This window comes from Passer montanus, unplaced genomic scaffold (assembly GCF_014805655.1).
Source record: "Passer montanus isolate IOZ18808 unplaced genomic scaffold, ASM1480565v1 scaffold194, whole genome shotgun sequence".
Classification (NCBI taxonomy): domain Eukaryota; kingdom Metazoa; phylum Chordata; class Aves; order Passeriformes; family Passeridae; genus Passer; species Passer montanus.
Window position 1 is genome coordinate 179,450 of NW_024366525.1, and position 26,797 is coordinate 206,246.

The 26,797-nt window shown below is 48.8% G+C and overlaps 1 protein-coding gene across 2 annotated transcripts; it reads left to right on the forward strand.

Moving 5' to 3' along the window:
• Positions 1–26,797, forward strand: CCDC9B (coiled-coil domain containing 9B). Of its 2 annotated transcripts, XM_039706548.1 has the most exons (14): positions 314–334; positions 2,591–2,704; positions 3,080–3,184; positions 3,900–3,962; positions 4,349–4,513; positions 7,733–7,882; positions 13,758–13,832; positions 15,624–15,808; positions 17,144–17,205; positions 17,713–17,766; positions 18,197–18,302; positions 18,865–18,922; positions 19,261–20,064; positions 24,526–26,797. In XM_039706548.1, the coding sequence occupies exons 1-13, from the start codon at positions 314–316 to the stop codon at positions 20,032–20,034; spliced, it is 1,932 nt and encodes a 643-aa protein (XP_039562482.1). In that variant the 3' UTR covers positions 20,035–20,064; positions 24,526–26,797. The 2 variants fall into 2 exon arrangements, with proteins under 2 accessions (XP_039562483.1, XP_039562482.1); XM_039706549.1 differs by lacking the exon at positions 3,900–3,962 and having other exon boundaries at positions 1–334.

Genomic DNA, 26,797 nt, shown 5'->3' on the forward strand with positions numbered 1-26,797 from the left:
CGTCATTGTTCACCCGGCTTTTCCCACTTTGAACGAGGGTTTGTGGCATCAGGAAGTTAAAAGGAGTCAGGAGGGGGGGAAAAGGGGGAGTGTTTCTTTTAAAAAGAGAGTGAGATTGGAGAGGAGGACACAGGCACTCCAAACCCTGTCTGTGCTTGGTATATTAGGCAGTCAGTGCTCTTGGCTGGGAGCCCAGACGAGGCTTTTGTAATCAAAACATGATCTTGTATGCTGTGCAACCAGTGCTGAGAAAGGCCGTCTGATGGCTCTCCTCTTTTAGCTCTGCTCTGGAATCCGCCGGGCTCCGCCGCCGATGTCCAACATGCACCGAGCTGTGAGTGCTGCCTGCGCGGGGCCTGGGAGGGGCGGGGGCGCTGGGGTCCCTCACCCCAAAAGGCCACGCAAGGACTTGCACTCGCTTCCTTCAGGGTGGCCTTTTGGCAGCTGTTGTTTTGTTTTCTTGCCTCGCCTGGCTGCCAGCAGGCACGGGGAGCAGACAAGCTGTACCGCACCGTGGGAGGGGTGCTGGGGGGAGCGCATTTTGGGTGCCGGGGTTTACATCCCTCGCCGGGGCAGGTTGTGGTGGCTGGCTCAGGACAAGGTGCCTCCCGGGAGGCAGATAACAAACAGAAACGCAGGCAGTGCTGGATGGTGCCTGTGCTGGTGAGAGCTTCAGCTGCAGCTGTCAAGGAAGAGGATATTTCTTAAAAAGAGCGGATACATTTGCTTACGAAGAAAAACGTCAGTACGGGCCGCTCCTGTCCCCTTTCCCTCCCCCCACCTCCTGCCATTCACACTTTCCCAACCCTGCTGTCTCCGAGGTCTCGCTGTAGAAGCAGGCGATTGTAGAAGTGTGTAGGAAAACACTGCACGCAGAGACAGTCTGGAGTGAGGTGTCCCTCCAGCCCCCAAGGAGCTGCGTAGCTAGTGTATGTGCCACTTAGGAGAGGGGCTGTGACACAACGGGATGTCGTCATTTAACTGAAGCCTGAAGACGATAGCTTTCCGTTTTCTCCTTTTGTGACATTTTAATTTGCAATAGAATGAGGCCTCTCGTTCCGTGGCTATGCCCTGCTCCTGGGGAGGCTTTGGGTTCAGCTGATTGCTGATTCAAAGCCATCGCACGTTTGCTCTGCCAAAGCCATTTATAACTCTCTGTCGCGGTGACATACGGGCACCTTGGCTCCCCGGAAGAGCTTTACTCTGGGGAGGGCACGATGGAGCCACTTTCCATCCTGAGCATCAGCTCCAGCACGGGCTGGGGCAGCGGGTTCGTTCCAGAAACGGAGGAGAGGGCACGGCCCCCTGTTATCGGCTGGCTCGGCGCGGCAGCTGACGAGCAAACGCTGACTGGGCTGAAGTCTACAATGGGTGAGCCCCTGGGAGCTGAGCGTGGGCTCCACACGCTGCCCAGCTCTTCGGCTGCGGGGCCCGGCTGTGCGGGTGAGTGACCCCTCCCGCCCACAGCTCCTAGCATTTGCTGAAACAGGTTGTGCAGAGAGAAACACCGTAATGGCTTCGTTAATAAAAGGGAGGAGAAGTGCTGAACACCAGCAAACTTTCCTTCCAGTGACTTGTTTCCAGCTGGAAATGGAAGGACCCCCTCCCCCCCGGTACCAGCCGTCTTGCAGCGTAGACAAAATGCTGACAAATGGGCAGAGGCAGAATAGCCTGACAGGCCTTTTCCATTTTTTTTGCTTTGGAAAGAGAAGAGCGCAAATACAACCTCTGCAGGAATTTTAAAATTTTTCTCAAGCCGGCAGCTCTGCCAGTTCTCCTTCAAAAGAATCTGAAGATGAAAGGGGTGTGTTTGAGGGCATGCACCACTTTGATCCCACCCTCAGCAGCCAACACCCCAGAGCTTGGTAAACAGTGAACCTGCCAATTTAGCGCTCCCAGAACAGCTACTGTTCAGGTAAACACTGAATTTGGCTTTAATCAGCCTTGCAAAATGCCCATGGAACTGTATCCACCCACAAAAGCAATCTGCTCACCTGTCGCATACCCGATGATGAATGGCAATGGAAAAGCCATTTGTTTCCCACAGATCTTGACAAAATCTTATTGTCCAGCAGAAGAATGTGTGGAGGCAGTTTAAGTGTTCTTGTTGTCCCACTAGGACACAGATGTGTGCCTGTGTCCCTGTGTCCTGGCAGAACAGCCCTTGGCAGGGGTTGTTAGATCAGATACCCCTCACAGGGGACGCCAGTGGAGATGGGCTGGCGCAGGAGCTGCGGTCTGTGTCATGAGCAGGTGCTGCTGCCTTTCCCTCACTGATGTCTGACACCCAGCACACCTCCTCCATGCCCCAGAACATGCGAAAGTGAGGGTCGTGTACTGCATGCAGATAAGCAGGGAGTTAACTCTGGAGCCCACTGACAGCCATCAAAGCAGGGCAGCAGTGCTTTGCTCAAGCTACCTCATTGCTGAACAAAAATTGTAAGAAAAGGAAAGGTGAATTCTGTCAGGAAAAAACTTAGGGAGAAGTGATGGGAAAGACTCTTTCATTTCCACCCTGTCCAGACAGAAGGAGCAGGCTTCATCCTGTTGGTAAGATGACTGAGAAGAGCTTTGCTCCTTGTATTTCCAGGATGCTGCTGTGGATGATGCTGTGTTAAGGAAGAAAGAGCAGAAAGATGTTGAACTTGATAAGAAAATCTTGGCTTTGCGGAAAAAAAACGAAGCGCTGATACGAAGGTACCAGGTGAGTCTGCAGGTCCTTACCTTCCCCAGCTCTCAGTGTAAAGAAGATTGTCAGCACAGTCAGAATGACTATGTTACACAGATACCATGTTTATATTGGAAACACTTGGAGCAGGTGGGCAGAGCTCTGCCTTTAGCTTAGGCTTTACCTTAGCCTTTAACTACAAGTCATGAGTTGCTTTGGAGAACAGACACTGACACTTGCTGCACTGCTGCAGCATCTCCTCGCCCACTGCCACTTTCCTCTGTCTGCATCCCATAACTGGGACACAAGTTGGTCCACTCCCTCTTAGAGGTGGGTCTGTTTAGCAGAATTAAACAGGAAAATGAACAGCATCCAGATACAGGCTGGTGATAAGGGGTATCTGTGTTTCAGGAAATAGAAGAGGACAAAAAGCGAGCAGAACAGGAGGGAATGGCTGTTACCTCCAGGAGGCCCAAGCAGGATGGACTCACTATTACCATCACCAAAGCTCACAACGTAAGTGGTGCCTCTCCTTCACCACAGGCCAGCTCTCACTCCAGTCTTGCTGCTGCAAAGTGGCATTTCTGAGAGGCCATCCACAACAAAGTTCTTTGAGGCACAGGAAATACATCCTAAGCACTAAAAAGTGTGGGTAAATTCTGCAAAGATGTGTGATCAGAGTGATGTGAGGTGCTGCACACACATTTCCAGCCATGCCCAGGCACCTCTCCCCATGCACAAAGACATAACTGGCAGATGGCTGGGTGTGTGGACAGGCACACTTGGCCCTGGACAGGTCCCAGGTGTCAGTATCACTGCAGGTATGTAGGCAGAGTATATCAGGTGTATGTGTGTGTGTCACTGGAGGCATCAGGAGTGCCTCTGAGAATGCCATAGGCTGGGAAGACTTATGGTCTCCTTAGGCTTGGGGAGTGAGCAAAGCAAGTGGCCCTGGGCCAGAGGCTGTGAGTCCCAAGTTTCCTTCCTAACTGGACCAAATCTGATAAGCTCTGTCCACCCATCCTGGCAGTGTGGGGCTTGGGAAGCCAGTCCTGCCTTAACCCCTTGGTGAACTCTGCCAGAGCTCATGCAGAGCCTGCTGAGCCAGCCTACCCTGCTTTCAGCACTCTGGGTTGTTGGATCCAGGCCAGTGCATTGCTCCTGTCCCACCCTGGCCACGGCCCTCGCCTCTCTCGGGGTGCGCTGCTGCACACATTTTTCTCTCATACAGGACCTGAAAGATGCAATTACCCAGACTGAACACTATGGACAAGATAGCCCAGCCCTCTCGATGGTGAGCACCACCCTCAGCCATCCACTTGGCTTCCAAGGCCACCTTCAGCAGGACTTAGGCTTTCCCAAGCTAACTCAGTGTGCTGCAGAAAGAGATGAGGATGGCATTTCTTTCCCATAACTCTGGCATTTTAGTCTGAAATGTCAGATTTGTAAGTGCAAAGGATTTTTCAGCCCTGCTGTCTTTGTGGGTTTTGCTACTGAGCAGACAACAAGCCCCTTGTTCCCCAGGAATGTCACAGCAGTGTGCTGGGCACAGAGAACTTCCTGGGGGCAAGGGCTGTTCTGTAGCTGCCTTTCCGCTTGTGTGCAGGTGTGTTTGGGGAAGGGAATCACATCCCTCAGTCAAGGGTCTGGATTTGCTAATGGAAGTGGTTCATTTTCCAGGACAAAAGGGTGGTGAGTGAGAAATGGGGAAGCCCCTGTCCTACAAGCCCTGGGTTTGGCATTGGCAGTGAGGAAGAGGAGGAGGAGGAGGAAGCAGATCATATGTTCACATTCAGGATGGGGAAGAGGATGCAGCTGGCTGTTACCATGGACAACAAAGCAAAGGTGAGTAGGGAAGAGGATTGCTCTTACACTGCAGCCTCTTGACTTACAAAGGGGCTTCTGTTCTGCCTCTCATTTGAGCTTTCTGTCCAGCATGCCACATCCAAAGGGAATAGTTCCCTTACTGTTTGTTTCCTCTCATTTCACAGTTCTTCAGCACAACCTCAGAGCTACCACATGCTTCCCTCTCTATATCTGATTCCCAGGAATCAGCTCTCAGGCCTTGCTAATCTCCTCAGCAACACCCTCCACCCAGCCAGGTGGAACCAGTTCCCTTTCAGAGGGATTAGTTACCTTATTGCCCTCCTGGGCCACTCTGGTGTTAAACTGTGTTGCTGTGCCTGGAAAGAGGGGCTTGCTTGGTGACACTGGTGTGACTGAATGAGGCACCACCAACCTTCCTGTGACCACTGCAAGGTCCCAGCACCAGAGCTCCTCAGCTGTTTAGAAAACCACTCACATCCAACCATCAATAACCTACAATTAATCACAGTCAAGCAAGATGCCCCAAAGGCAAGCCAGCTGGAGAATTTCACAAACTGGAAAGAAGTCCAGGGGTTTCCTTTGTTCCCCTGTTCTTTTTCCTGGCACACCTTGGATGAGTATTTTTAACACTGCCTCTGCAATCTGGGGCATGCCTCAGACATGAGATGGACACATCTCACCTTACAGTGACTCTGTATGGGGAGTGGTGTAGTTCTGACTAAGCTAAAGAGCTGGTGCCAGAGTCCCAGATCTCTGTCAGGCAGGGAATGACCCAGGACAAGCCCTGTGGAGGGGAGGAGTTGGCTCTGCCAGGCGCTGTGGCTGTAAACCTGCTCTCTGTCCCTGTTGGCTCTGCATGGGTGCTCTCCTCATATGACATCTCTCTCTGGGAGCTGGGGCATCAAGGACCAGGATTTCCCAACATGGGACAAGCAGGCTGGGAAGTCACCCAGACTGTTAAAATAGGAAACAAGGAAAGAAGACACATGTCAGCAGATACATTGAGCAGATTGTGCCTTCAGGCAAGGCAGCTTAGCCAGAAGCAAAATGGGGAGGGAGGGAGGGAGGGAGGGAAGAAAGAAGGGAAGGAGTGGTAAAGGGAGGGAAGGCAAAGGGTATTACACAGAAAATCTGGTGGTCTCCCAGCCTGGAGGTGTCTAGCTGCCACATCTCTGTTAAATAGCTGTTTCCTGTATTTCCTCTGAGTCTTCCTTGCCATCTGCTCAATAAATGCAGGGTTTAAAGGCTTTGCCAGCACCAGCCTTCACACTGTGCCTTTTAACATCCAGTAGCCCAGGGATAGTGTCACCTCCCTGTAATCCAGTGATGTTCTTTGAGGCTTCTGTTGTGCTTGAGGTGTTTGGGCACAAGTCTCTTTGTGTTGGGTTTCACAAGGGACTTTCTCAGACAGCAAGTGATGAAGTCACCTTCAAATATCCTCCCAGTGCCAGACCTCCCTGGCAAGAGGTATCTGTGACCCTGTTACATGTCTGAAGGATGAGCCATTAACACCTAAACACTTCAGAGCTCTAGGGAACAGCTGTTGACTTAAGATGAATAAATGCTTGATGTACAACTTGTGGATTAATAGCTTGTTGTTGCCTTCTAAACCATCTCTGAGCTTACTTTTTTAATAAAAAAATTATGTTAAGTAGGATGCCAAACACCTTGTACCAGTGCTCTGGGTAGGGCAGAGCCAGGTCAGTCTCCAGTTCAGGCTCTAACCTCAGCAGTACAGCCTGGAAATACTGAACCCAAAAGCAGAGCTAGAAATCCCCAAGGGAATATGTAACAAGGTTCCCATCATGTCTGTTCATCTGGGGCTGACAGGACAGGCAGAGCCAGACCACTCCTCTCCCCTGCATCAGGCTGACTCAAGAACTATCTCTGCTGAAACAGCAAAATCACACAAATGTGAAAGATGAATAAACAAGAGACTGAAGTTCTGCTGCTGAAAATACTCCAGTGTCTCCTAAAACATTCATCATGTGCTAGGAAGCCCGATGACTGAGAAGCTGTAAAAAAGGTCATGCTGATGGAGGCTGTGAACAGCAAGGCTCTCTCCTCGCTAACATCTGCACTCCTGGCAGAGCCGAGGGAAAATGAGGTTAATGTGAGGCTTCTTGGTATCACATGTCATGGCAAAGGCCCTGATTGCATGTCTTCCCTACAAATCAGGGTTTGCTTTTTATTTTTTTTTTGTTTAAAAACAATTTCATAGCAACAAAGAGTTCCCAAGTTTCACTAAAGTTTCCTTGGAGATTTTGAGTACCTTTTAAAGCAAGACTGCAGTAAATGTGAAAGCCCAGGGTGGAAAACAGAGTAAAATGCACCATCCTTTAGAGAGGGAAGCTGCTGAGGTTTCTTCATCCCTGGTGAAGTTGAGCAGACTTCATATGGATGAAGAGAAAATAAAAAGATCAGAGATAATGATTTATTAAGTCTCTCATTTCCTTGTAAGGCAAAAATAAAAAGGCTCATGACTGGCCTGAAAGATGATACTTTTAAATGAAAAAAAAAAAAAGTATGAGTATCCTTTTGTACAAAAGATGTGCTCATTTTGTGGAATTGATGGCTGAGGGCACTGGCAGGACATCAGCCAGCAACAAAGATCATTAACAAAATAAGAAACAGATGTAAATCCATGTAGTGAAGTAATGACACTAATACAGACAGTTGTAAATAGTATCTTAGAGGGGTAAACTGCCCTTGCTCAAGGAGCTTATATATCACATTTCTTAAGTATTCCACTGCTGAATAAATAATTCCAGAGATACAATGACTATGAAATGATGAATTATCAAGTGCTAATACACTTCAGGGGAGTAACTGCTATGTGGAAGAGGTTAAAGGGAAGGATCCCCACTGTTCTCCTTTTCCACCTTCTAGGCTTATGCTCTAAGGTAGCCTCACATTTTAGTGGGACATGTTGTATGGGGAGGGGACAACCTCACCTTTGTTTCTAAGACAGACGCATGCTTAAAATAAAACCATCCTTCAGTTTCATGCTGCAGATTATCCGAGCAGGGTAAATCCACCCTGCTGATGTTGTGCTCAGCTAAACATACCTCTGTAGTATCACAGATCCCTTAAAGTGGGGTGGCAGCTTTATAAGCCAATAGGACTGACTGTTTGGCTCATTTTCTGTTCTGCCAGCCCAAAATCCTTTGCAGTTTGGGATGGCCACTCTCCTAGAGAGCTAATGGAGGTGTCCTTAACTCAGCCTGTGCCTTCCAGGGCAAGAGAATCGTCAGCGAGAAACGCGCCGAGAGCTTCCCTGGCCCAGGCCGAGTGCCGGACCTGAGCGAGGAGGAGATGGACCATTTGGTGGCTTTCCGACGGGGAAGGAGGATGCAGATTGCCATCACCATGGACAACAAGGAAAAGGTAAGTACAGTGCTCGTGACTGGCCTGTCACCTATCCATGGCATCCACTTCTGCTGGCATGAGGAGAGCCTAGCCACAGGATGTTGGGAGACACTATGTGTTAATAGTGCAGCTTCTCTCCGTATCTCTGCCTTCCATCCCTGTGAAAGAAGAAAGCCACGGTCTTTTCCCTCCCCTGTGATCCTAGCTAAAGCTAGAAGCCTCCTAAACACACTGAGTTCATAAACAGATGCTGCTTTGGAAGGACTGATGAAAGCACTGCCAGATATAGGGCATGAATGACACCTTGTCTTTTACCAACTTTTCTTTGAAGCCACACAGCAGACTGGGACAGGAGCAGTGTCCTCCTGACTCACTGCACGACTTAAACGTTAACAGAGCTGGGCTATATCTGCCTCTGAACCACATCCTGCTGTGCCTGGCCATCACCTGCTGAGTGAACTTTGTTAATCTTTGAAACATATTTCAAATACTTCTTTACAAATACCTTTCTCTTTACACACACAGAGGCATGTGCTATTTTCCTCTTTGGAAGCTTTCACAGATAAGAAAGAATGCCTGCAGCAAAAGGGTCAGCAAAGACTGTGTAGGAAAACAACACTTGGTATAGCTACCAAACACACCCAGGAATGCTGGGAGACATCTGCAGCCCCTCTCTGGAATAGTGCCAACCATTTGCTGCTACTACCCATGCTCATCTTCAGCTTCTCCCCAGGGCTTACCTAGGCTCCAGAAGCTCAGGTGTTCCTTTCTTATGGCTGCCAAGTAGTGTTTTGAATGCCATAAACCTCAAATGAGCTGCCTGATTATGAGCAGGCAAATGAGCCACTGGTAACCCCAGAGCAGGCAAATGAGCCACTGATAACCCCAGAATTCCCCATGACAGACATCACTGCTTCAGTCTGGGCATCACCAACATTCCTGGATGTAATGGGCTTGACCTGACTGTGCTGTTTCTGCCCTTAAGCTTGTCAAATGTACTTCTGTAATGTGCCAGGCAAGTGTCATCTTCTGCTCTCTGCTGGGCCTGTTTAAACACTTGTCTCTGAGGTCATCAGGGTTGGGGCTGTACTAGGAGAGAGCAGCAGGAGGAGTGCCTGGATGTTGGCTTTAGATCCTGTGCTCTCTTAAGTGTATGGACTGCCCTGGAAGGTCATCTCTTATCTGGTTTTATTATGGAATATGAAATTTGAGGCTGAGCATCTATATATGTGGTTTTGGCAATGCCTTGCTCATACTGGTCTCAAATCATCTGGATTCAGAGCATATGAGGGTGGGCCTAAGGCTGCACTAGCTAAAGCCATAGAATCATGGAAGCTTAAAATCCTAGATTTGTTCAGCCTTGTTCCCTGACAGCTCCATTTGCTGTTCCTGCATCAGGGGAAGTAGTGAATAGATCATTCCCAGGTCACTTCCCAAAGTACAAATGATTTTATTGACCTGTTTCATGTCTCCTTTCAGCTAGCTCAAGTAACTTAAGAGATTGCTCCTATTTACACTTATCTGCTGAGGACTGTTCTTTATTTCTGATCATTCTCATTGTCCCCATTTGTGCCTTTGTTATTTTTACCATATTCTTTCAGTACAAGCAGACCAGAACTGCACATGGTATTCCAGCTGCGGGCTCTCCAGGATGTACTCAGTGACATAACAATGTTCTGGTTTGTTCTCTATTCTTCTCCCAACAAGTTTGCATTTTCTTTGCTTTTTTTTTTTCCTAAATAATTGAGCTAACATTTTCAGAGAACTAGTCACAGTAACACCAAAATTTCATTCCTGACTGTTAATCATAGCTCAGGACTCATTACTCTGTGTGTGTATACAAGAAGGGACATTTTTCTCTGTGTGAGTTATTTTGTATTACTGATATTGAATTTCAGCTGTAATTTTATGATGCAGGCATTCAATGTCAAGAGATCTTTCGCAGCTCTTTCCGGGCAAATTACATTCTTTGCCCTGGATGATTTAGTATCATCAGCAAACTGTCATCCCTCTCTTCAGCTCCTTTTCCAGACCATTTATGAGCATGTTGAGCAGCACATGTTCCAGTGGTACACTCCTGCTAATCTTCTGCCATGGAAACCACCATTTTCTTGCCACTTTTTCTTTTCTATCCTTTAATCAGTTGTTAAAAGAGAAACTTCATTTTCATCCCAATACCAATCAGCTGCTGGAGAGCCTGTGGGGTGTCAGTGGTGTTGGCTGGCTAGCTGTGTATTAGGACCTGAGCTGGGACCCCTGATTCAAGGATTAACTTTCAGTCTCATTAATCCCAGCATGGTTCATCCTTTGGGCCTTTTTACCTTGTGCCCCAGCTGGTTCCCTGCTCTTCTGGGGTTCCCACAAAGGCCTAGGAGAAAGAATCACATCCATCACTACCCCTCTAGTAGCCTGGCCACTGTCAAATTTGCTTCCTCCTCTGTGCATGTGTCAAATGTATCCAATTAAAGTATTTGATGGGTGTCCTCGTTACCACACATTTTCTCTATTTTTATTCTTGATGAAATTCAATAAAGAAAAAAAGCCCAAACTAACAAAACAAAACAAATAAAAAAAATCCCCAAAGAGGAAAACTGCTCCCATTCTTGCTGCCCATGGTGCTTCTGGCTAACCCCACACTGTCAGTCCCAGACTGCAGCAGAGCTGAGACAGGAGCTACCAAAGAGGAAATGCAAGGGAAAAAAGATGCTTTCATGATCTCCTTTTCTGAGACAGCTCCAGTGCCATAAGCAGAAAGATTCTTTCACTCTCTGTTAGCCCACAGGGCTGAAGGAACCAAATTATCCTGTCTCTTTGCAGAGTCCATCGCTCTACTGCTGCAGCTTCATGACCTCCAGTGCTGCTGCTGGCTTGGAAGTGCCACATCTGGGACCCATCTCTGCCTGGCTGCCCCTAACCCTGCCTCAGGGCTCTCCTGCATGTAGGGCTGGAGACAATCCTTCATTTTTAGCCCGAAAAAGCCACTCCATGCTTTGGCAGTATTTCAGGCTCATTAGTACATTAGAGCTGGGAGCCAGCAGCCCAGGACCAGTAGAGCACAATGGTTAATTAACAGGTTACAAATCATCTTTTAAATGGGCAGTTGATAGAGCTTCAGGGCTTTTAAATTGTCCTTTTATTAACAGAGTTTCCCAGGATGGTGTATCAGAAATGACTGTAATCAAGAGACACAAAAGCTGCTTTCAGGGACTAACACAGAGGAGTCGGACTTGGTGCTTGCAGAGGAGAGGAACCAAACCTGTGGCAGGAGAAGCACTTGCTTTTACATTGCAGATGGGAGGGGAAAATAGGCAGAGAGGGTGGCTGAAAAGTCTTTAGTTCCCTTCAGGCAGCACAATTAAGGAGGCAGATTTTTCAAAAGAGTTATAAAAAAATCCTCTCATGTACTAGTTTCAAAAATCCTGCCCAGTGGGAAATCTGAGCACTAGAAAAACGGCTTTAAGCTCCTACAAAAAATCTCCTCATTTCTTCAAGAAGAAATGCCAGTTGTGGTGCTGACACGTGCCTGGAGAAGTGGGTAGCAAAAGGTTTGTTTAACTTATCTGATAGTCCTTATTTTTAAAAAAAAGAAAGTGTTGAACCAGCCCAGAGATGTGGAAGCCTGTCAAAGCTTCTGGAGAACTGCTAGTACAAACCAGTGCTTGGCTGGATAATGGCATTAGTACTGTCACCACTGCACAGTGACATTAGCTGGGAACAGGTATGCCAGGGAGTCAGAAAGACCCAGTGGCAAAAGGCATTTGGGATCCCAGGGCTGTTTTGGAGCAGGCTCTGCCCCACCTTGGGCCCCACCCTGGGCCATTCTGGACTGAGAAACTGAGAAATCTTGGCAGAAACCTCAGGATAAACAATAAAAATCTTCCCTGACTGCTTCAGGCTTTTGTGTCCTCCTCCTGCTCTGTAGGAACAGTTACACTAGGAATGATAACGTCCGTGTAATTTTTCTTAATTTTGGGGGCAGAGAGGAAGAAGGAAAAGAAAAACATGTTTTGCTCCCTCTTGGCCTGGGTGTGTGGTTACAGGAGGAGCAGTTCTGGTGCAGCAGGACAACAGGAATTCTGCTCCTGAGCCAGTGCAAGAGCCAAACTGAATGTTCTCTGCACAGCTCAGACCTGCTGTCCTGGTACAAAAGAACTACATTTTTGTGGTCTTCTCCATTTTCCACAGTGCCCTCTGAGAAGCAAAAATAGAAGCAGACTAAGGCAAAAGGCAGCTGGCTTGCAGTGAGGGTGTAAAAGGATGAAGGATTGTGCAGTGTCTGTGCCACCCAGGTTTGTGGTGGGCACTGATGAGCGAGCCTTCCAAATGGGACAGCCACTGGGATGTAGGGCTCTGGGAGAGCAAAGTTTCCAGATTTCTGCTGTTTAATCTCTCAGTAAATGCTCAGTTTGGGACTGCAGAGAGTCATTCAATCTCTCACTACAGGGTTCTTCAAACAGGGCTGCCAGAGCAGGTGACTTTGAGTCCAGAGGGAGCATTTTTTGGTTATATAAGTTTTCACAGCAACATTTTGAAATAAGTCCCCAGTGTCATCTTTCACCATATCCCCTTTTGCAACAGGCAGGATATGGTGAGGGGCAGCTTCTCTGAGCACAGACCCCTCTGCATTTTTCCCAAATCTCTGCAGAGAAATCCCAGGACAATATAGCTAAATTTTTCCTTGTTATTTCCAAGGATCTGTTTGAACAAACCTCCATCTGTACTGGAGCTATGAGTCAGGCAGTGAAGCTGTCATGCACCAAGTGCAATGACAGTCCATTAACTGTATGGCCACATTTCCCACCTGCCTCAGACTTGGCCTGTATGGGCAATCCCCCAAAAATGTGTCCCCAGCTCATTCCCTGCATGATTCTATGGGGTACATGAGAACAAGCTGCAGCAGCATGAGTTGCCTTAGGAGATTGGGCAGAGCTGCAGGTATCGAGAGTGATATCCCAAGTTTCCCTGTAAAACTAAAGCTGTGTCTGGTGAATGCACAGAATAAAAGTCCTGTTTCCAGCCTGGGCTGGACCTCACCATGCTGTTGCTTTCTGGAAGGGCTGAGCTGGCAGTTCATGCTGCCACGTTCCTCTTTGTGTTTCAGTTCTGCTTGGCACTGCAAAATGGCAGCAGGACAAGCTCAGCCCCCCACAGCCCCAGTCCTGTAGCTGTCCAACCAGGCAGGAAGGCTTTCCTAAAAGATCTTTATGCCCTGCAGACTGTTTTGTTAAGATTCACTGCAATTCCCACCCTGGCCTCTGACATGGCTCTGTCTCAATTATTCATCACGTGGAGGACAGAGAACCTCTGGCTTGGCCCGTGTTTGGTGCCTGTAGCTCACTAAGAAACAGAAGCTGATTGTCACCTCCTGCCAGGCTGGGGAATATCAACACCAGAGCAGAGCTTGCCAATCTGGTGGCAGCATGGGTAAACCCGATGGGAGCAGGGATGGACTGTGGTGGAAGGATGGCATGTTTGCCAGGGGCTGAAATCACTCCTAGTTTGACCATGCTGGGTTGTAGCAGCACCAGATAGCTGCTGTTTGTAGCTATCCAGGTCTTGTACAGTGGAATTCTAAAATGGCCCAAATCTGTAAAGGTACCTGAAACTTGGTCTGCCTTGGAAAGAGACAGGACCATGCAGGACACCACTCTGCTTCCAGCCTGGGAGAAGCAGGGACCTGTGGGAATGCTTTTCTCATGCACCCCTTGCTTTCTGACTTCTTTTTTTTCTACATCAGTTTGATTTGGGGCTCCAGAAAAAAATCCTTCCTCTTTTGCTGATCTTTTCTGAGAAGTTCTTACATGTCCTGGTCAGCATAGGTTCAGGTCCTGATTCTCCTGCCAGGAATCCTTGCTTAATCCTTGAAATAATTCCTGTGTCCATTCTCTCGCAGGGAGAAGAGCGGAGAACAGCAGAGAAGAGGAGATCAGACAGTGACAGAGGCCCAGAAAGTGAGCACAGCCGGAAGGTGAGTGGGGCCCAGGTCCCTTTGTGGGCACCCTTGTCTTGGAAGAGGAAACCAGTAGAATGTGCCTTTCCACCATAATCCTAAAGGAGGGTGACCTTCGAGGTCTCTTGAGACCCAAACCATCCTGTAATTCTGTGAAGCAGCATTGTGCTCTGACATGGCTCCCTGTTCATCACTCTCATCATACGAAGCTTTGCTGAGCAGCTGACACACCTGGAGCAAGCAGCACTGGAAAGGTGACAGGGACCTGCCTCCACATCTTATCATGGCTGCTCAAGCTCTTCACACAGCCATAAGGATGTTAGGAAGGGTAACATGCTCACCCCTGTGGCAGCACAGTTTTGGCTGTTTCTTCTCCCAAAACCATTTCCTTGTGGATTGAAAAGCTCAGGCTGTATTAGCTACAGCTCCTCACTTCAGCAGGAGCTGAGTAGGATGGAGGTAAATTAAAGCACAGGCCTTCCCACTGACTGTTTAATGCAAAGCCTGGAGACATGCTGGCTCCCTCGAGCCTGCAGATGCTTTAATTAATGGAGCACAAATAGAATAACCCCACCTCAGTGTGATTCATTAGGAGGACACAGATGGGCTCTAAGACACTAATTCCAGCTGAGCCCCCCAGAGCAGGAAGGGGGAGCATGATAGCCTGTGGTCCAGCTAACCACAGCTACACTGTAATTGAGGAGAGGGACCGACTCCTCCTGCTCCATAGGCCCCCAACCATTTCTGCCTCTCCCCACAAGAGAGCACAGGCATCAGCCTCAGTCCTTCCCTTGCTTTTGGCTTTATGGATGCATCAGGGTCCATTCTGGCAGGACCCCCTCCTCTCTCCCTCCTTGGGGACATGGTGTCAGGTCCCCAGCTCCTGCCAGCTGAGGAATGGAGCAGCAATTGGTGCCACCCCAGCTCCAGCCCACGCAGGTGAGTCACCTTGGTAACAGGGCTTTCAGTCCCTTCTTCCTGCTGCTTTGCTTACCCGCAGTGCAAGGCTGAGGAGTTAATTCCTCTTTGGGGAAGGTGTGAGGGTGGCTGGCATGGAAGGACATGTGTATGAGGTGATGAATTATCTGCTGGTAATTAGCACCCCAGGATTCAGCTCTGCACTAAGCTATTCCCTACACACTGTTGCTTGACAACACACCACAGCCTGTCGGATCCTGCTTCCACCTCATCCATTAACCTGACAGCTGGGCTACTTCCCCCCCACATGCTCCATCAGCTCTGAATTGTCTTTCCATTAAGCTTGGAATTTTTGAGCAGTGTCAGCCCTTAACCAGTCTGTCATGAGGAGTGATAAACCAGGAGCCTGACAGCAGTGAAGGTAAAGAGCCCCTTTGCTCTGGGAATGCTGCTCTTGAGCACAGGGTTGGCCGGAGCTCTGTGGCTGTGGGCTCCTGTGGATGCCTGGTGGTCACACAAGGCTGACTTCCTTCCCTGCCTTCTCACTGCGAAGGACTTCACAGGCAAAGGACTTCAGGCTGGGGGACTCATCATTCAAACCCTGTTGACAGATGTTGCAAGCACTCCAGGAACTGACTCTATGCCATAAGTAAACCTTAGCAAAGGTTCCTGCCTCAGTTTTCCCTTCTGTAGAGCCAAAAAGCCCCAGTGTATTTAGGCTTTGGGTAAAGCAGAGTCCTGGTGTGCATACATCACTTCAGAGAAAGGAGCTGACCTTGTCACGAGTTGTTTTCAAATATTCCTGAGCATTTGTGTTGGTGACAGTACAAAATACCCTGAATGCAGCTGTTTCAGACAGTTTTATTAACCAGAAGCTCTTTTCCCTCCTAGGATGGTGGGAAGCCAGTCCAGAAGAGCCCTGGAGATGTGAGTTTCCCCATGACTGGCCGGGAGCGCTCGGAGTACATCCGCTGGAAGAGGGAGCGAGACCAGATTGACCTGGAGCGCCTGGCACGTCACAGGAACGCCAAGGGCGAGTGGCGACGGGCTTGGGATGTGGAGAAGTCGGAGCACATGTAGGTCCTTCCCTGTCCCAGGGGGCTTTGCCTGCAGCAGGCCTAAAGCCAGTGCTGGGATCTTGTGCAGATACTTATCAATCCCATGCTGTCATGTGCCTGACCAAATCCACACTGCTGCCTCTTCCTCCCCAGACCATGCCAATAAGTGGGATCTGGTATCACAGTGATTCTCATGTTTTCTTCCTGATATGAGCTCTCCTGAGAGGGGATACCATGTGCTGACAAAGATTGCGTGCCTTTGGTCCAACCAGGGTATGGACTGTAGGAGGGAGGGGAGCATGAACCAATGAGCAGTCTGCATCTGGAGGATCCTCTCTATTTTCACACAAACAAATCCAATGGCAGGAAGGTACAGGTGCTCTTCCAGAAACATGGATGGACGAACTTGCATTGCTAGTCCACAGGTTCTCTAACTGCCCCCACTTCTTTGTCCTTTTCAAGCACAGGAGAGCCCAACATGCCTAAGTCCTCCCCACCCCATAAACTGAGCCTGCTCGGGCACTGCAGGGCAAGGGGTTCACTTCAAAAGGCCACCTGTGTCATACAGGGAAATGCTGAGAACAGCGATGTGGGACAGCTGGGAATGGGGCTGGACATGTCCCTGCCTGAATCACTGTGCCTCTGACTGTGCTGGTTCAGCTGGGGCACACCAGCTACAGAGCTTTGGAGGATGACTTGGCACCTGTAGCAGGATAAGCTTCTGGTAGGGTGCTGAGCTAGGGACTGTTCTATCACTGTTTGGTGATAGAACAGTTTGCACAGGACAGGTAGGTGGGACAATCCTTTGGCTGAGGAATGGAACCAAACACATCAATTTTCAGTTGCTTGAGACCCCAATAATTAGGGGTAAATTGACTTAAGTGGGTGCTGAGTGTTGATGTCAAGACAGCCTTAAGCCCCACTGTTTTTCCAAAAAATCCATTTTTAAGAGAAAAGCCATAATATAAAACAAGCAGGACAAGAAGACAACCAAATGGTCTGATTTGAGATGATAAATCCTGAAGCTACTTCAGATCATATTTGGAAGCTTGGGAAGCTGCATTTGAGTGTAGTATGGCTACCCTACATCTCTAGGAGGTTCATAACATTTAATATATACATATGGGTACTGATGTAAAGGTTTTAGAGGTTCTTCTTTGGGGTAGAACTACCTCACAACCTCAGTTAGCCCATGCAGCTTCAGCTGCTGCTGAGAAACCTGCACAGGTTTGCCTGTGGGCAGGTACAGAAGGGCCAAAGGCTGGAGCTTGCATTGTGCCAAGGGCTCCTGCCCATGCTTTGCACACTGGAGGAGAATGGTCAGGTCTGACAATGCCTGTTTTTAACCTGCAGGTTTGAAGAGGACTTTGTTAAGGATGGGGAGCCAGCCTTGGATAATCCCAGCAGTAAGAAAGGTTGGCAAGGGACACCTAGACTCTGTCCTGACGCTAGTGAACGCTGATCGTGCACATCCCAGTGCCACAGCAGCTGTTGTGGCTGTCAGCTGTGAAGCTCTGCTTTCCTGGGCAAACCCCTCTGAGCTGGGGGCTCAGCCCTCCCTGCTGGGCAGAGGGCTCGGGGGATGGGATTTGAGCAGCTGGGTGCTAGAGCTTTGGACCTTCCCAGGGAGAGCAGTGGCTTCTGTAAGCTGGAACAACACAGTGTGGAGGCGCAGCCCTGCCTCCTTTCCCACACACTCGTTTAAGAGGCAGTCCTGTTCCAGAGCACATCATCTCTGATCCCTATGGCACATGCTGGCTTCTTTACGAGCATAAGTCCATCCTGACTCCTGTTTCTCAGGAGATGGACTGACAAAAACAAAGCTTTCCCTCATGACACCCTATTTGAACATGAGGCTTTTTGCTGTCTGTTCGTTACAGACCCTCACTCACTTTGTTGCATCCTTTGTTGTGTCCTTGCAGGGGGAAGGAATGCAAGAAAATTCCAGCACAGGTCCTTTCCTGTGGATGGGAGAGGTGAGTAAACTACAGGATTGTGTTATGTCACCCCACTAAACGCCAGCACCTCTGATATCCCTCAGGGAGAGTGTTCTCTCCAGACACTTGCAGATCTTGAGAGCCTTTTGGAACACACCACATGGCTGCTCTCATAGCTGTGTGCAGGGGAGAAGTTTTCCAAGAACACCACAAGTAAGACTCTATCCAAGGAATAAGATTTAAAGTTAGAATTGGAATTTAGAATTAAAAAAAAAACAAACACAAAAGGAACACCCTGGATTCTTGATTTGTCTTCATTACTTTAGAAAATATACATGCAGTATGCACACAACTTCAAAGGCTTCCCACCTCAGAGATCCTGTCCAAGATTACAAGGCTGTTGGCCTGTTCTGTGGTCCATCAGCTGCTTCTGCCTGCTTTTGCATGGCATTTCCAACCTGTTTTCTAGGTGGAGGACATCATGGAGTGAATGTGAGCGACCCTGGTCCAAAAGCAGTGCCTGCTGTAAGCAGCCGAGCCAAGGGGAAGGACAGACTGACAGGCAGAGCCAGAAGGTGAGGAGCTGGCAGCACTGCCATGGTGTGTACGTCCACATCTCAGTCCCTGCCTCATTATGACGAGGCAACCTGAGAGCCTCACCACACTCACATGGAAGCATATCCCACCTAGCACTTCCCTCTGTCAGTGGGAAGCCATTGGCCCTTGTCCTGTCACTGCAGGCCTTTGTAAATACTCTGACTTCCAAGCTACTTCAAAGTAATTTTAGCCTTCAGTATCTGCCTCTGTGTCTACTGTCGTGGAGACTTGGGACACTTGGGCACTGTTAGGCAAGCAGGACCAGACTGTGGCAGGCATCAGCACAAGCAAACTCTGTATTCTTAGTCTGACTCAACTGTCTGTTCTGGCAATTGGAGTTCATGTGTTCATTACAATTAGAATTACAAACAGTTCATTGAGATTTAGTGGTCTCAAGTGAGTGTCTCTGGATAGGCCTGGACAAGGGGCTCAGACAAGGAATACATGGCCCTGGAAAGAATCCCTGCCTGGGTGTCAGGCAAGGGACACTGGCTTTGTAAGAACTTCAAGGCCTAAATTCTGATTACTTTTTCTTGACAGATGGGATGCAAAAGAAGGCGAGGACATGTCTCTTGTGAGGGATGACTTTGATGGCCAGGTGAGTTCCTGAGTTGCAGGCTGGCAGCTGAGTTTTCTAAACACATGCACTATCAGGAAAATTGTAATCTCTAATCTATTCCAGAGCTGGGAGACCTCTGTTTTTGGGTAACTGTATTCACCACTAACACTCCTCACGTGGCCTGGTGTGACAGCAGCTGCACTGCTTACACTGACCCTCTGTCAGCACAACCACCTCACCTATTCTGGTCCCTGAACACTTCTCCACCTACATCCTTTTACATCTATTTTCCTCAGGTTTTCAGAACTATCACAGACAAGAAATACAATATACTGGTATTTTAATAAGCTGAACTTAATATGTCCTTTGTTTCTCAGAGGAGCCTTGGTATGGACAGGCGGAAGAGCAGAGGTGACGAGGGGGTGGAAGAGAACTGCACAGCTGAGCTGGAGGAAAAGGGGAAACAGCCAAGCCTCCAGGATCACGGGGCCTCCTCCTCACAGCAGCTGCAAAGTGGGAAGGTCCAGCCTGCCCAGAATGGCCAGAAGGAGGAGCAGAGGGGAGTGAGGGGCTGCAGCACAGAGGTATCTGTGGCCAGTGCTGGGGACTCAGAGCCAGGGCCCAAGCCAAGCAAGGAAAGTGTTGGGGAAGATGCCAGTGGGAAGCCTGGCACTGCTGACAACTCCCAGGAGGAGAGCACTGACAGCACTGCCTCACAGAGCAGCCTTCAGAACACTCTGCAAGGCACCAGGCCTGGCAGCGAGGAGACCTTGTCACTGCCCGTGGGAGTGAATGTGGATGGAGCTGGCTTGGAGAAGCAGCCAGCTTCAGAACAGGAGTGCTCTGAGAACTCTTCCAACAGCCACGAAGGAAAGCTCGACACAGCAGCAGGAGACAGACTGGATGCAGACCAAGGACAGCTGGTGAGCAAAAGAGGGGAAGAAGTGACCCAAAGCTCTGCTCTTGAGGCACTTGAACTGCAAGGAAGTGAAGATGCTGAAGGCACTGAACACCACGAGCCTTCGCCCCCAGGGAAAGCCAGCTCTGACAAGGCTGTTGAGCCTGAGCAGGACACGGCAAAATCCCGGTCTGGGGAAGGGGACCAGCCTGAGGACTGCAAGGACAAGCACAGTGGGGACACTCACAACTAGCAGATTGCCCCGGCTTGCCTGAGACATAAGGTGAGTCATCTCATTAATGCTCTCAGCCATAGTACAGGGCCACAACTCCATTTTCTGTGGTACAAAGGCATCATACCAGATAACTGTTTAGAAATGTTCATTAGCAGTGCTATGGATCTCTAAGGTAATTAAATCTGTGGATTGCAAAGGCCTGTCCTGGAGTGGGTGGGGAAGGAATGCGAAGTCAGACAAAAAAAAATTAGACAGAAAACTGGGCTGCTGAGGTTGGTTGATGACACACATTAGTTAGGGCACATACTGATCTATTCCTGGGAAACTATGACCTTAGAAAGGATGGGAGGAATACCCACAGTGGGATGAGTTTATTTCTGTCTCTGGGGTGATCACAACTCAAGGTCAGTGTGGTCCTTCCCCAAAACATTTGCAAAGCCACAGGGGCCCACCTCATGGGCAGAGCTTGGGAGAAGGTTGATTGTATGTGGGATTTTCTTCCCAGTAGAAGGTCTTTGAGTGCTACACTTGGAATTGCAGATGGTAACACTGATGTGCAGGGCAATGTATAAATACACAGGGTGAGATGATTCCTGGTGCAAAGGCCCATGAACCAAACAGAAGGGAGGGAGAACAGAGCCGGTTATGGAGCAATGCTCCAGGTTTTACACAAACAAACAATTTTTCTTCCATCAAGGCAAATGCAAAGCCAGGAAAAGGAACAAAGGATGACAAGCACAAAGTTAAGGTAGAAATTAGGAGGAGGAGGGGGAAAAGAGAGAGGGTAGGGGCTCTTTGCAAGGTGTGTTTTTTCCAGCAGTGTCCCACAGAACAGAACATCACACTAAAGAGAGATCAGCATTTCCAGAACACAATCCAGCTTCCCTAACATGGGAGTGGCTCTCAGGATACTCCTTTCTCTCTCCTTCACAGAGGCAGCAGCTCTGTTCTATAAGTAGGCACTGGAGGCAATGAGCTGCTCAGAGCCAGGCAGGCAGATCCCCCCACCAAGAGCTTTTCCTGGATTCCAGAAGCTTTTCTGCAGACCCTACACAGCAATGCATCCCCTGGTGTTGCTCAGTATTCCTCCCAGAGGTACAAATGAGCTTAGGGATGAAGTGGCTAAGCTGCTAACAAAGACTTTCCCTATAATCCAATCCATATAAAAGGCAGGGAGAAGTACAAGCGTCATAGTGATTTCAAAAAGACAAAACATCAAGAACCAGCAGGAGCTGGTTCTATGTTTGAACTAAAATTCCTTCAAGTGAGGGAAATTAATTCCAACAGCATTTAGGAGAATGTTATGAAACACCTGGATGGACATAGTGGGAGATTACTGTCCAGCCACGCCTTTCCAATCTACCAAAATTCCCACCAAATTAGAGGATGGAGGAATTAATGACTACTTTGCTCACTCAGGATAACTTTAATTAGACACCAACTAAGAGGAAACAATTAATTAGAATAGTCTATTTTCATCTCAGCGATGGAGATTCCCATGGTTTGGTAATAGGGCCCTGAGCCCACTTCAGAGCTCAGCAGGTATATGTAACAGCTGGAAACAGCTGTACTCAGTGATAACGACGTGCTGGCCCCCTGCCCTGCTCGTGGGGCCTGTGTCCCACTCACATTAAATGCAGATCTCACATCCCTTCCTGCACAACTGCAGCCCTGTGCAGCCACCACGTGGGTTTCACAGCTCCCCCTCCCAACGTCTATTTATGGCACTAAAAATCTCCAGCACCTTCAAATCAGTGGGAGATGCTGTGCAGAGAGTGTGGTGGGGCTTTCATCCTTCGCTTCAAATAACAAGGAATAAATATTTACTCGAAGTGCAGGACTGGAATCCCTGGAGAATGTCCAACAAGTCCCAGAGAAGTAAACGATACACAAAAACCACAGAAGCTTTTCCCTGAATTCTCTTGAGAAAATTAATCTTAACATCTTTAGAGAAAATGCAGCTGGGGGTAGATTTCCAGAGCAGCTCCAGGGATCTGACCTTGCAGCACTGGCTGACGTAAACAGGAGTGGGGCAGGCAGGGCCCGAGTGCTGCAGGACGGAGGAGGTCAGCAGAGGTCGGCTCTGATGCAAACCAGCGCCCAAGGTTGGTGCAGGAAACAGCACAAGCAGAAAGCAGCACTTCCCAAAACAGTTGTGGAGCTGCGGAAGAACAAGCAGCTTCCTTGAGGTTCAGGAGACAGGAAGATACCATCTGCTGGTGTGTTTGGGGAGTTGGCCTAGCATTGGCAGGGTCAAGGGCTCGCCTTGAATAGCATTGGCTTCCCTGGTCCTTTCTGTAGCCCACACCACCCTCTGGAGCCCATCCTCATGCCATGGGCATTTTAAATTCCAGAGCACGTCTGAGTACCACCTAAGTGGAGAGCTTAGTCTTTACGCAGAGACGGGAGTGGGACTTGTCTCCATACCTCTGGAGTGATGGCACCACATGGGAGGAAAACACAGGGATTCTGTGAGAATGGTGCAAGACACTAGGGACACACAGGGAAGGCTCCAGGGCCATTGAGGGAATGTTGTTTAGTCTAGGAAAATTAAGGCAGAAAGCAGTGGAATTGTGATCTCTGTAGATATGTGGGTAGTCAACACCAGCTAAGGGGAAGAAACATCCGAGCCAGAACACAATGCTGGGGCAGGGACCAAGGTATTGGAGAAGCCCAGGAATAAATATGGGAAAATTAGGAAAAGGTGGCTTCCAGAGCACTTGGAAGTTCACCATGGCTGAATCCTGAGGACCACTTACTGGGGCTTAACACGTCTAAACATAACTCAAGGCTCTGATGGGCAAGCTGCTGCCATTCCAAACACCAGGAATGGAGCTGCTCTCATATCCCACAGTTGTTCCTGCTATCCCAGACCTTTATCAGCTACGTTCAGCTGCAGCTTCAGGGAGTTCTGCACATCCCTCCATCACATGGGGCCTGACCAGTAGGTCCCGCAAGGACCTGCTTTGGCTTGGCTGTGAAGGCCATCCCAGTGACAGCCAGGCTGGGAGGTGTGAGACAGACAGCAGTGATCTGTGACAGTCCTCTCCTGTGACACTGACACACAGAGAGAATTCTGCCACCACAGAATTCCCACTCTGCTGGCAGAGCCCAGGCAGCACATGGGGGCATTGCTGCCCTGAGCCCCAGCTCAGAGCCAGCCCACAGCTGCTCTATCTCCCACTGGACCTGGAGTTATGTATGAGAAAGAGGATACAGTGGGGAATGTGAGAAAGGCTAATCACTCTGGCTAATTACCAAGAGAAGTAATGACTTTAAAGCCCACCAGTGTCTTGGCTGTAAAGACTCACTCATGCATGGAAAGAAGGGGTCTATATTGAAAGGATAATACTCCAAAGCAGGAAAGGGAATTGTCTCCCAGCACTGAAACAGTCAGAGCCTTCTGAAAGCATCAGTGATCAAATAGATCCACAATAGGGAGAACTCGTGCTGGAGTCAGCTCAGGCTCATAAACCACATACTTTACAATATCTGGACCACCAAGTGTGACTGACAGTCTGCTTCTGGCCCTTCCCAGTCCCATTAAATTCCAGTGTGCTGCCACAGTGCTGAGCAGCCCTTGGAAGCAGGACACAGCCAGTCCTCACTGCTGCACACAGACAGGAGAAGGAATTAAGTCTCCAGCAACAATCTCATCTCAGCTGTACACAGCATCAGTTGTGTCAGCACCTCGGGTCTGATTTCAGTGCAGTTCCTTATTAAATATATCTGGCTGTGCCTTTAGATGATTCCTTGAGAAGTTTCTTTTTTATGCAAGCCAAGCTTCCGGTGGCCTCTCCTGCCTTTGGATGATTTAACCTCTTCTTTTTTATATCCCTCTCCCTGATCTTTCTTGGGAGGTTTGGTTGCTGAAATCTGCATCAGCAAAAGGCAGATCTACGAATTTAAACATGGCTGCAGGAAAATGCCAGCTCAGCAGTTCTGAGCAGCACCCAAGCATCTGGCAACTAGAAAAGAATAAAAAGTCTGCCTTTCCCAATTAAAATCAGCATGTCTGGGTCTGGAAGCAGCTCTAAGACAGCAGGCTCCACTCACAGGATAGTTTTTCATTAGGAAAAGCAGATTCAGCCTCTGCCTTGGGGTTTACAAGTGCTGCACACCCAGGCCACGTTCACCAGGAAGGATCACAAAGCCCTACCTGAAATCAGCCTCTTCTCTTGGTGCTCCAGGTGCTGAACCAGCACACACAAGAACACATCAGGATTGTTGTTCCTGAGATATAAGGAAAGAGTAAAGTTGATGTATCCCAGAGGAGGACTGAGAGTATTTAATCCAGACTGGTAGAATCAGCTTGTCCCCTGGGCTGCAGCTTCCACTGCTCCTGTCTGATTTGGCAGCAGGTATCTGGGTTATGCCCCAGTGGTGCTTCCCAAGCAGCCCCAGCCATGCAGCAAGGGCAGGGTAGAACTCAGCAGACATTTTAATTTACAGCTCAGCAGTTCCCTGGAGACTGATAATCCTGAGGCTGTCTCTGCTCTTGTTTCACAGGATAACATGCTGGAGGCAGTGGAGGAGAAGAGGAGCACAAGCTTGTCCTCACTCTTTTACCTTCTATGAAATCAGCCTTCAGCACCTGTGCAGAGCCCTTCAGCACCATTCACAACACGTGGGGTCCCCATCACCACCCACTCACAGTTCTGGCAACCCCCTTCCCTACCTGTGTGTCAAAGGACAGGGAAGGGTGCACACACTCCCACCCTACAGAGAAAACACCATCACTTATCTATTTGTTTGGCATATATTGCAGCTGCGTGGCAAGCCAAGGAAATGTCTACTGGATGCACTTTATTTTATTTAATGACTAATTCTTTTTAAACTTATGGCTTGGGTTTCTGGGCACACACGCTGTTTTTTCCCCAAAGGCTGGAGGCACGTGCCAGGGGCTGTGCCAGCAACTGAAACAGCAGGAAGAGGTGACTGGCAAAGCAGAGGGGTGAGGTGTTAGGGTGTAGTTCAGTAGCTGGGTGAAGAAGTTGTGTTCAGAGCTCTTGTACTAGAGGTTTGCACGTGGTTGAAGTGTTGGCAGAGGTGTATGGTAGTGGCAGGGTCTGAGGGGCATGAGCAGGATGGGTGGATGGATGGAGTGCTTCTGACAAGCACAGATCAAGCCAGCACCTCCTCCTTGAAGAGCCTCCAGCTGTCCTCCCCTTTTAGAGGCTGAGGAGCACATCAGGACAGTGCTTTGTGCCAAGGAAGGTGGCTGCTTGGATGACCAGGTTTGTGCATAACCCAGCAAACCCCATGCCCCCTTCCCAAACATCCCTGCAGCACGGCAAGGAGGGGGACAGCACAATCATCTTCCTCCCCCACCACACTGCCCAAAGCAGTTGGCAGCAGGACCCAGGCCAAACTGGAGCTGGAGGTCCAAGACTTTGTATTCAACATTTTCACCTTCCTGGTTGTGCCTTTCATAGCCTTGTGTTTCATTAAGAGAGCAGGAATCCTCTCTAAGCTGCCCTGCAGACCTTCTGACCTGGCCTTAAAGATACCTTTCAAATGGAAGATCTGGAGGAGCTTTACAAGCACAAACATGCAGGAATTCTAGCTGCTTGGCTTTCCAGTTACAGGAAGCTAGAACCCAGCTGGAGTACAGCTGCCAGTTAAGGAGAAGGCACAAGGAATAACACAACATAATTTCTGACTTCTGAATGACAGGGCAGAGTGGGCATCACCCTCACTTCAAGGCTGCTCTAAAATTTGATGCCAGAGTGAGTGTCCCTGGGACAGGTATATGTGGAGACTGCCTGGAATGTCCTGCAGGATGTTGGCTGACCAGGCTGGCAGACTGCCCTGGAGATCAGGTTAGCACGTGTGGACTGAAATACTCTATGCTGCTTTAATAAACTAATATTTGCACAGACAAACATTTGTTTTCCCATGTGACTTAGACCCGTGACACCTATCGTGAAGCACAAGCCTGGGAATTTCCTCCATGTGCCAAATTCAGGAGGCTTCACTGGCATCACACCAGGTATTATCAAGAAACAGAGCATGCAGATTTTTGTTTTATCAGTAGAAACATCTCCACCCCACCAAAGCCCAGACTGGGTTTATTTGGACTTATCCAACAGATAAAAGAACAGATAAATAGAAGATTGTAAAACTGCTCCAGGTCCTGGAGCTTCTCCATCACTGTTAAAGGCTGATTTTCCTTATCTGACTGGCTCAAAAACCTGCTTGCAATTGTTTAGTTTCTTTAATTCATTTTTATTTTGTACATCAGGTCTCTGACCTGACTCTTGGTCCAGTCAGACTGAGTCATTACCAGCATTTCCCAGAAGCCAGCTTGCCTCATGGTCCATGGAACACACAGTCTCAGCTCAAGAGCTGTTACACCCCAGGAACAGTTGGACACGTGGCCAGGCAGGAATTTTACATTGCCCTGGTCCAGTATTGTGTTGAAGAGATAAAAGACATTACTGCCCTAGACTCCATTCTGGTAGGAAAACCATCACTGGTCCTCCGTTCCCTCCTTTTTCTCCTTTCTTGCAAGTGACTTTGCAGGTAATGATGCTGAGGAAGGACTGAGTCTGATCCAGGCTCTGGGAATGGGACTGGACAGCTTGTGCCTGTTCTAAGTGTATTTTTTCCTGCTCATTAACACTTTGCTCAATGCACTTTGTTTGGTGCCTGGGTTGTGATTTTTCATACAACTGTGGCTTAGCTATTTCTTCTTTATGGTGAGAGAAAAAATGGAAAAGTTGACAAATCTGATGTAGAGGGATTATTTATATGAAATAAAAGTTGGAATGAGGAAAAA